Source organism: Nanorana parkeri, unplaced genomic scaffold, assembly GCF_000935625.1.
Source record: "Nanorana parkeri isolate BGI_ZX_2015 unplaced genomic scaffold, ASM93562v1 scaffold74, whole genome shotgun sequence".
Taxonomy (NCBI): Eukaryota; Metazoa; Chordata; class Amphibia; order Anura; family Dicroglossidae; genus Nanorana; species Nanorana parkeri.
The window spans coordinates 1490566-1501722 of record NW_017306342.1 but is presented as its reverse complement, the minus strand read 5'-3'; the positions used below and the strand labels follow the sequence as shown (position 1 = coordinate 1501722).

Below are 11157 nucleotides of genomic sequence, written 5' to 3'. Positions count from 1 at the left end.
CCCGAGCACCTCCTTGAGGAGCAGCGGCAGCACCATTCACAGAGCCGCGTCGGATGCGGAGGGCGGGCGGCTGGCCGGGTGCAGGTGGCAGCGGCCGTTCGCGATGGCATCAGAGAGGCCCGGGGGGCAATTGCCACCCTGCCCAGTCCGCCCCTGCTGTACCCCTATATATTTAGTGCGCTGAGAAAAGTATCTAGATGGGTCTTGAATGATTCCATACTGTCAGCTGATACCACTGTCTGTGGAAGGGAGTTCCACAATTGTACAGCTCTCACAGTAAAGAATCCCCTTCCCTGTTTAGGATTAAACCTTTTCTCTTCCACTTTCAGATGGTGGCCTCTTGTCTTCTTGACTGAACTAACAGCAAACACTTTATTACTGATTCTCCCATCACCATTAAACAATTTGTACCGTATTGTACCCTACTTTTTGTGTTAAAATATAGGATTTGGGCTATACTCGTCGTATAAGACGAGTATAGCCCAAAATAATGTTTAAATGCACCCACTAACCTCCATGGCGGTATTCCCGAGTGTGGCTCGGGGTTAATTTTCAGTACCATAAGCGGTAACCCCGAGCCACAATCGAGATAACAGTCTCTTACCTTGTCCACGATCCCCGCTGTGTCCTCTGTCTTCCACTGTGTCAATCACGGCAGGCTTTGTATTAATGAATACAGGCTTTGTATTCATTAATACAAAGCCTGCCATGATTGGCTCAGCGCGGTATACTGTATGTAGCCGAAGCTACCCATTAATGAGTAGCTCGCTTTCAGATTTTTACCTCCAAAATGCATAACCTTACACTTCTCATCTGCCATGTAGATGCCCACCCCCTATTTTATCCAGGTCTTCCTGTAATATCTCTATGTCTTCTGTCGGGTTTACTACCCTACAAATTTTGGTATCATCAGTAAAAATTATAATATTGCTATTAATATCAGTCCCAAAATCATTGATAAACAGGTTGAACAGCAATGGCCCCAAGACAGAACCCTGTGGCACGCTGAGGACCACTTGAAAAATGAGCCATTTATTGATAGTCTCTGGACATGTTCACTTAGCCAGTTCTCTATCCAAGTGCACACCATTTCATCCATGCCCAAAGACTGACGCTTGTAAATTAAACATGACGTATCGTATCAAATGCTTTTGCAAAATCAAGGTACACTACGTCCACTGGCTTTCCTCTGTCTAGGTTGCCACTCACCTCTTCTTAGAATGCTAATAGGTTGGTTTGACGGTCTTTCCTGAAGCCATGTTGGTTGTCACTTATCATCATACCCTCAAATAACTTGCATACTACAGATGTTAGTCTGACTGGTCTATAATTCCCAGGTACGCTTCTCAAACCTTTTTAAATATTGGTACAACAATTGCTTTACGCAAGTCAGCTGGTACCTCACCAGTCAGTATGGAGTCTTTAGAGATTATGAATCTCTAGGATATTATTATACTATTACTTAGCTCTTTAAGTACCCGGGGGTGCAAGTTATCTGTTCCTGGGGATTTATTCACATTATGTTTTTCTAGTCCGCGGCGAACCCTATCTTCCGTCAACCACAATGGTATTTTCCTCCCAGTGCTTCTTGTTGTGTTCATGAAACCTGTTACTTTCCTGAGTAAATACTGTGGAGAACAATACATTTAACATTTCGGCCATCTCCCTGTCATTTGTAATCAACCTCTCATTCACATCCTTTACGGGACCCACCTGTTTCTTTCTTACCTTCTTATTGTTTATGTATTGAAATGTATACAGTAATACCTTGGTTTACAAGTAACTTGGTTTGAGAGCGTTTTGCAAGACAAGCAAACATTTCTGAAAAATGTTGCCTTGATATACAAGCAATGTCTTGGAATAAGAGCAAAATTTTGTAGAAAAGCGCCACCGAATAAGGCTGTAGCAGTGCGAGCGATTCATCTGTTTAACAACAATGCAATGTCACATTGAATAGATTCCTTGTTAAGGTTTCACGAAATGAAAAATATTCCATTGAGTCAAGAGATAGCAGTGATTCCGTTAGTGACAGTGAAAGTCGTCCTACACAATAATCCTCCTCTCTCTTGTCCCTCCCACACCAGCCACGAAGGTACCGGTAATTGGTTTATTTTTCTTTATATTTTATACAGTATTATATTACAGTACAGTATTGTAATCATTGTTATATGAATATTTTTGTGTTGTGGAACGAATCATCTGAGTTTCCATTATTTCCTATGGGGAAATTCGCTTTGATATACAAGCGCTTTGGATTACAAGAATGCTTCCGGAACGAATTATGCTCTTAAACCAAGGTATTACTGTATGTATTAGACATGTGTGATTAGTTTAGTTCCAAAACGAAATTCGGACGAAATTTCGGAAATTCGGATGTATACGAAATCCGAATTTCTGTTTCCGGAATTTGTTAGCGGTAGTCTGTATGAAATTTGGTTTGTTGGATGAAATTTCGTTGCAGCAAAATGGCATTAGAGGAAAAAAAACATGTTTTTTTCCCTCGAATGTCACAATGCTGCAACAAACGAACGAAACGAAAAATCGTACAGACTACCGCTAACTAATTTCGTCCGAATCCCGAAAACAAATTGATTTTCGGACCCGCAATAACGCAAAATCTCCAAATCAAAACCAAACCAAACAATTGTTTTGCCGGTGCACATGTCTAATATGTATTGCTGTGGGAATAAATTTTTTGTATTCTATTTTAGCTGCCCAGATTGAACTTTTACATTTTCTATTGCATTCCTTGTAGTTCTGGAAGGCCAGTGTTGTCCCTTCCCTCTTTTTTTACATGCCAGGTTCTTCTTACTGATAAGTTGTTTTAGCTCCGGATTCAGACACGCCGGTTTAGCTTTTTTAATCTTCTATTCTTGTTGCCCAATGTTATGCACTCGCTAATGCTATTGTTTTGTATAGCCTTAAAACAATCCCACTTAGTCTCAGTGTTCTTTGTTATAAATAACTCCTCCCATTTGATATCATTCATTAAGGATCGCAGTTTGTTGAAGTTTGACTTTTTGAAGTTTACTGTTCTTGTGAAACCAACCTGCCTTTCTTTTCTGTAACCTACTGTGAACGTGAACACCCTGTGATCACTGTTACCCAGGTTTTCCCGAGTTGCTATGTCTGAAACCAGCTCCGTATTATTTGATATTATTAGATCTAATAATGCATTCATCTTAGTTGGAACTTCAACCATCTGTTCCATGAAACTGTCTCTCAATCAGTTCAGGAAACGGCAAGCCTTGGTTGTGTGTGTGGTTCCCTTTGCCCAACCAATGTCCGAATAACTGAAGTCCACTATTATAATGTTACCCTTTTCCCCGGCCAATTCAATCTGTGAGAGGAGTTGAGTCTCCTCATCCTCCTTTATGTTTTGGAGGTCTGTAGAATACCCCCACAATCAGTTTACTATTAACCGTAGGCTTATTTAGTTCTAGCCACAATTTCCATCAGCAATGTCTTCACCCACCTGAAGATTGTTCTTCACATACATGCATACCCCTCCTCCCCTTCTACTGACCCTGTCCCTCTGAAACAGATTTTACCCATGTATGTTAACTGCCCAGTCATGCAAGCTGTCCAGCCATGTTTCAGTTACCAACAAAGTCAAAGTCCTCCTCAAGTAACAGAGGTTTGAGGTCCTCCAGTTTGTTAGTTAGACTTCCAGCATTCATGCACATACCCTTTAATCTAGTGCTAGTGTTCCTCAGACTGTTATTGCTCCTTTCTGAAGCACAACTATCTTCTGCCTGACCTACTATATTGGACATTGGTAAGTTTAACTCACTACTGATTGGGACAAGCCTCCTTCATGTATTTAAAAGTGCTAAAGTTTTAAAAAGTGCTGAATGCTACAATTATGATGCACATGGAAGCCCAGACAGAACACTTTGAAACGATTATACAGTAAGAGTATGAACAGGCATCTCTCGTGGTTTATATATTAGAAAACATGTTTACACATGTGTGAAAATGCGTCAACTGGCAGAAATGCTCAACCAGTGTTTATGGTGTTTTGGGATCCATACGCATGAACCTGGCCCCAGACACTGGTATTAGCAGTACAGAAATGCCGAAAGCAACATGCTACTTCCCTACACTAATCAACTTGGATGCGAGGCTGAAAAATGTATGATCTTTTTATCACTAATGACATTATTGGTGGTGCTAGTTATTGTCTCTATGTCAGTCAGAGAAGTATATATATATATACTGTATATATAAGTGATGATTCATTTTCTCTCTACTGTACAGGCCCAGTTCTCTCACATTGGTGCTTCTCTCCACGCTCGGACTCCTTACATCCACAGAGTTCCTGAGGAAGCCAGGCTTTTATTTTTATTTACAAATATACTCTTTGCATCGGTTCCACAGTTATTGGCTCATCGGTGTATCAGTGAACCAGAATTTTTTGTAAAGGTAAAAGCAGGGGTCAAATCTGAATAGAATTAGAACTCTCCTTACAATATGATGAGGTTCACTAATTCTCACTGTATGTTTTGTGTTTCTGTACAATGATCTGCAGAAAACCAATGAAGTACATGATAATGATGCAGCAGAACAATAAAACCTCTCAGTGGGGCCAACCAAATAAACAGCAAACCATTTATTTATATCAATGACCTAATAACGTGTAGGGCCAGCCCTGTTCTGGAAGCCTCCACTTATTTGATGGATGAAGTAAGCGAAAAAGGACTCTGCTATACTCTCCTATAAACACATTATACAAGATGCTTTCACCACAGAGTGCAAAGACAATCACAAGGTAGTGTTTTCACTGAACATGAGCAGCTCCTAGACACAGTGACAATGATGTCTGGCCTGACCATTAAAAACAAGTCCTGATTGGGCTTATGCAAGAATCGAAATATTCAGCCTAATGGGTGCACCTTAACCTTTTTCTTCTAGGATAGGTGTGGTATCGAATTTAATTCTGTCTGCAACAATTATTAGAAGCGTGCAAGCTTATTCACAACCAAATAATTCAGTGCTCCTCCCAACTCTGTACTAAGCGTGAGTACTTACTATCTGTTAGATAATAACAAAAATGATATTTTTCGAAGGTGTGCTGGATTGATGTTTCCCGCGCCTCTAATAAAGTGCTGATTCTACTGTTCTTCATTTATGTGTATATGCCATTAACTCAATATACTGTGTGAAGAAGACCAATAAACTGTAACAAGAATATTTAGAACTTTGGGCAAAACCTTTGTTGACCTTTGCAGTGGGGCTACTGCAAGGGACCACTGCTTGTTTTTGTCTAGGTGCTAAAAAAAAGTTATACTCCCCTGAACTGCTGAGCAGCTGCCTGCTTCTCCGGTCTCTGGAGCCTGTGTCCTACGCTGCAGCATTGGAATGTTCCTCTGCATCCTCACATTTATGAAGTGTATAGATTGTGATGATTTACAGGACCTTAGACCATTGCAGAGAAGGGGGAGAGAGGCTGGTAGGACCGTTCTGAGAATAAGCTGCCTCCACAGTTCAAATTATATAACTTGGCATCTAGACAAAGGGAGCAATTAACCCTCTCAGTGCAGGGGTAGCCCCACTGCAAGGGTTAATAAAAACTTTGTCCGCAGTTTTTCTTTAATTAATGCAATGCACTCACCAATGTGCCCCATACAAGTCCCTGTATTAGGGGTGGTCTGACAATGAGCTTGTGAGAAATGATCAGCAACTATACTGGGAACTGAAGAGTTCTTTTTTTATAATGAAAGAGTTGTTCTAACAATAATGTAAGTGATATATCAGACGTATAACATACATGAAGGTTTATACAAAAAAACATTTAGTAAATATGTCTTGTACCTTTATTATTGTACTACATCTGCTACAACCCACAATGTACAAAACAATAGCCCCTAATCACTAATACAATCATAGCCGACACCACTGTTTACAGAAGTTTTGTTTTAATATTTGCATTACATATACTGTAAATAAAGTCAAGTGTGACCTATCTCACTCTTAACCATCTTGAACCTTACTTTTGACACACATCAGAGTGTTTTATTCTGTAAAAACAGCAATACATCTTTATATGTGATGTGTTTCAACTACAAACACTGGAAATGCAAAAGATGCAAGAACGAGCAGAACAAATAGAGAGAAAATAAAAGGTTTTCACTGGAAAATGCAATAAAATAAATAGAATCTATTATCACAACAGCAACAGCATTGTTCACGAGAAAAGACATTCTGGAATGATTATTTATTAGTATTGTCATTTTTACCTAGGTAGAAAATAATCCTATCTTCCTCTTGAATCTCTATATTCACAGATCTTATGTGACAAAATATGTTACCATAGTTTACATGGAGGGTGGCTCTTCTACATTGTGGGTGCTAACATACCAAATCTTGACATTCTTTAGACTGCCCCATATTCTGATGACTTTGGGGGCGACCCTGGAGTGAAATGGATGGATTGTAAATATTTGTGGAAGGTGCCGAGACTGCTTTGTCCCAGGGTCCAAAGCCAGAATATTTTGTATGAACCTACCACTGATGTTGAACTATATTTCCCATACAACCCCCATGGATTTCTTGGCCACGCGGTGGCTCTAAGCTGCTTAGATCAATTCTAATTCTAGGTAACATTGTAAAGGCTGCTGTGGCGACTGGAGGTCTAAAATAGCATTTGAAACAGGGAATTAACATGAAGCAAATGGAGAATTATTTCAGTAATCTCAGTCCAAACTGCCTTTGAATATTATTATCAGGTTGTTTAATATTTCTGTGAGTTACACTAAGCCTGTACTTTGTCCATTGTAAAAAAATGGTCTCCATTATAACAGACACAGTAACCATGCTGTGCTTATCTTCTCTACACTCCCCACCTTTATCTGCTGCCAGAACCCCCAGACAGGACTCATGTGACAGCGTCTGCGGATTGGTCACTCTGGCATTGAGTGTCCACATCTGGAAGTATCAATGATTTATCAGGGCTCAGTGGGTGGAGTTCGGGGTAGGTAAGTATGGGCAAAGTACAGCTTTACTTTAATGACTCTATGGACAATAATTTCATAAATGACCTAATTTTACCTTCAAAACAAATGTTACTAAAAACAGAATGTTGAACAATATATTTTATAAACCTGCTTGATTTAGAAAGACGAACATTGCTTTGAACAGATTTTCAAAACTTGCCAGTTTCAATTGAGCCGTCATGTTACTGGTTTGTGAATTGAAGTTAAAAGTAGAAACTGCTAAAAGCTTAATTAAAATATTTCCATAAGGAAAGAACCTGCGGTATTTTATCTTTAGCATGATGGTGTCATTATTAATTCTGTCATCAAGAGGCCACCTTTAAATTGGCTTTGAGTATGCCCCTTTATTGAATCATTTGCTTCCATTCCTTCTGTAACGTTTTTGTGGATAATCGTGGCCAACGCATCGTTTCGGGAATCGCTCACAGATAAAAGCTATTGTAAATAAGATGTTATGGAGTACCATTGGGCTATGGATACACACAAGGTAATAACTACACAGCTGAAGAAGGATACACAGGGGCTAAATATATATATATATGAAGCTCAACCAACAAGCTATGTGAAGCAGTATACAGCACATACTTCCAAAACATTAAATACTGTATATGGTTCATAAATCTGAACCTGTATAGTAAGAGTCTTTTTGGAACCAACAAAGAGTTTCATACGTGCATAATATTTTAAGTCAGTTCATCTATTTACCTACAGACTGCATAATTGGGTGGGTGATCCAAGGGATTCCTGTGAAAAAGGACTAGCTTCATGATTAAGGATTCTTTAAGGTTTGTAAAGTTGTACAGTGTGAAATCCTTGTTTCATGAACCAGACTCTACAGAAGCTTTCATTCATTTCTGCTTCCTGACCACTGATTGCTCTCCTTTCATTCGTGTCTAGGGAACATTTGGTGATCTATTACATTAGTTTCTATCATGAATTTATGTTGTATCATATGAAGGTGGAAATCTAATCATAGATATACACTATATTGCCAAAAGTATTGGGACACCCCTCCAAATAATTACATTCAGGTTTTCCGTGAAATTTCCTTGCTACTAAATATTCCACGGTAATCTGTTAGTGGTATTATAACAAAGTGGGAGCAACTGGGAACAACAGCAACTCAGCCACGAAGTGGTAGGCCACATACAATGACAGAGCGGGGTCAGCGCACAGTGCACAGAAGTCGCCAACTGTCTGCAGAGTCAATAGCTACAGATCTCCAAACTTCATCTGGCCTTCAGATTGGCACAACAACAGTGCGTACAGAGCTTCATGGAATGGGTTTCCATAGCCGAGCAACTGCATCCACGCCTTACATCACCAAGTGCAATGCAAAGCGTTGGATGCAATGGTGTAAAGCACGCCGCCACTGGACTCTAGAGAAGTGGAGACGTGTTCTCTGGAGTGACGAATCACGCTTCTCTGTCTGGCAATCTGATGGATGTGTCTGGGTTTGGCGGTTGCCAGGAGAACAGTACTTGCCTGACTGCATTGTGCCAATTGTAAAGTTTGGTGGAGGGGGGGATTGTGGTGTGGGGTGGCTTTTCAGGAGTTGGGCTTGGCCCCTTAGTTCCAGTGAAGGGAACTCTTAGGGCATCAGCATACCAAGACATTTTGGACAATTTCATGTTCCCAACTTTGTGGGAAGTTTGGGGATGGCCCCTTCCTGTTCCAACATGACTGCACTCCAGTGCACAAAGCAAGGTCCATAAAGACATGGATGAGCGTTTGGGGTGGAGGAACTTGACTGGCCTGCACCTCAACCCGATAGAACACCTTTGGGATGAATTAGAGTGGAAACTGCGAGCCCGGCCTTCTCGCCCAACATCAGTACCTGACCTCACAAATGCGCTTCTGGAAGAATGGTCAAACATTCCCATAGACACACTCCTAAACCTTGTGGATGCTTTCCCAGAAGAGTTGAAGCTGTTATAGCGGCAAAGGGCGGGCCAACTCAATATTGAACCCTACGGAGTAAGACTGGGATGCCATTAAAGTTCGTGTGTAAAGGCAGGCGTCAATACTTTTGGCAATATAATGTACATCTTGTTCACAGTTAGTAAGCAACCTTCCTTGTACATACACCATCCTCTACCTTTGTGAATGTTGCTACTGTCCGGTGGAAACAGAGGATAAGAAACATGTACAATGGGACACATTTGCATTGTTAGAAAATGACCCATACAATGCCTTCTCTTCAGGATGAAGCATAGTTTTAGTGTTGGTTAGAGGGTACAACGCCTTACTGAATAGCTGTCACTGACCCTACTGGCAATCACAGCTGCTGAAATGAACTGGCATCTCGAGTCATACAAGTCTTTCATCTGGAAAGATTTCTCAGACCTCTAAACAATAATTATCACATATTATCTCTCGATTTGATAAGTGGCAAGTTATTACAAATGACAGATAATGGATCTGTTCACGTATTGCATTACCTGTTAACCATATAGATGATTTAAATGACATTAAAACTGGCCAAATCACATTTGCTTCACGTCAAGACACCGCCTCATAATATGTCTGGAATTCCTTTACATTTATTTTTAATATAGAGCTAAAGAAAGTGCTAAATAATAAGAGCTGTTTACAGTTACATAAAAAAAGAAAAACATTCATATTTTTATTCCCTTTATCAACTTTTACCTTTTCCTCTTCAATGTTGTAGACATTTGTAGAGTTATTGAATACAATTCTATCAACAAAGCAATGCTTTAAAGCTGCCGTTCGCTAGCCCTGGAATGCACAAAAGGTATTTTGTACTAAACAGTAAACTGTATCTAATATTTACACAGGTGAGACAGGAAGGCTACGTCATGTCATTCAATTTTTATAGGCCAACTTCTTTTACATGGCAGCCAATTTGCCAACAATGGTTTGGTAAAAAGCTTCACACTGTATTAGCTCATGTACTTGGAAGAATCAAAGCATCCTCCACATTTAGTTTCCCACTATCCAGATACAAGTCACCACATGCATAAAACCCTAGCTCTATGATAAAGGCAGCCATCATATAATTGCAGTGCAGGCTGACGTTGTAGCGCATCTCGAAGGGCATAGTCTGTAAGAGGTGCTTCCCTTTGTTATCGGAGAATGGCTACAGGGCTCATTCACACTTTGTGTTTTCGTCATAGCATGTGTGCTAGTGTGCATCAGGATTGTGGGCTGTAGAAGGTGTAAAACTGTGGCTTTAAAAATGGCGCAAAAAAACCTGCAAGCATGAATCAATACATGGAAACGTTTTAAAGTAACACTACATGTCTTGATTCTGCCCTGACTTCACAGCCCAATGTGATGCCGGGGTGAGGATGGTGCCGTGTATGGCTACGCTAAGCGGCTATAACAAGTGCTACAAACTATACGGTACATATAGATTTTTATCAATGTCGGGTGTGATGGGCACCAGACCTTACTGTTCCATGTTCAGGAAAGGATCCGAAGTAATTAAGTATGTGCCGCTTTCATCCCCTGGCCAAGACAAACGTTGCATTGAAGTGGAAGTTGGGAGGTTTGTAGACAAACAGTAGTGTCACCTCTCAATATTGTCAGTGAGACAACTTTCTGTCTATAGCCAGCCAAACAGTGTGCTAGGGAAAAGATACATGGACTGTTCTTATAGTCAATTATAACAGGGTTATTCACAAAAGGATGAAGAGTTTGGAGAAGGCAGGAGAAGTGAACAATCTAGGACCACATAGCCGATTTGGGAAAATTCTCCAATTCAGATCATTTTCCAGTTCAGCTATGTTGTCCTAGATTGTTCACCTCTCCTGCATTCTCCAAACTCTTCACCCTTTTGTGAATAACCCTCTAAATCCCAAACAGGCACAAGGTTCTACTATGTTCTGCTCTAGGTAAGCACTCAGGATACCGAGTGATTACAAATGAGCAATGTAACTCAGCACATATTAACAATGATGCAATAATTGCTGATTGTGCGATTCAAGCACTGGCGTCATTTAGCTTGTATAATTTGGACACTTGGTAAATATCGGATGCTTTACCATAAAATCAATGTCATTAAGGTACATTAAGTCCACTGGTATGAAAAAACTAATTTGCAGCTTAATGTTTCCAGGGTTGGAAAATAAGTGCACACATTGAAGGCTCTGAAATCTGTTTGGATGACAACTACATGCAACAGAATAATGCAAAATGA

The 11157-nt window shown here is 40.2% G+C and overlaps 1 protein-coding gene across 1 annotated transcript in view; it reads left to right on the top strand.

Moving 5' to 3' along the window:
* The window catches only part of TM6SF1 (transmembrane 6 superfamily member 1), a 24961-nt gene extending 20543 nt beyond the window's left edge, over nt 1-4418 (top strand). Inside the window, exon 7 of the mRNA XM_018576688.1 lies at nt 4261-4418. Within this exon, the coding sequence (XP_018432190.1) occupies nt 4261-4325 (65 nt within the window). The 3' untranslated portion in view covers nt 4326-4418. The remainder of the gene's footprint in view (nt 1-4260) is intronic.
* The last annotated feature ends 6739 nt before the right edge of the window (nt 4419-11157 follow it).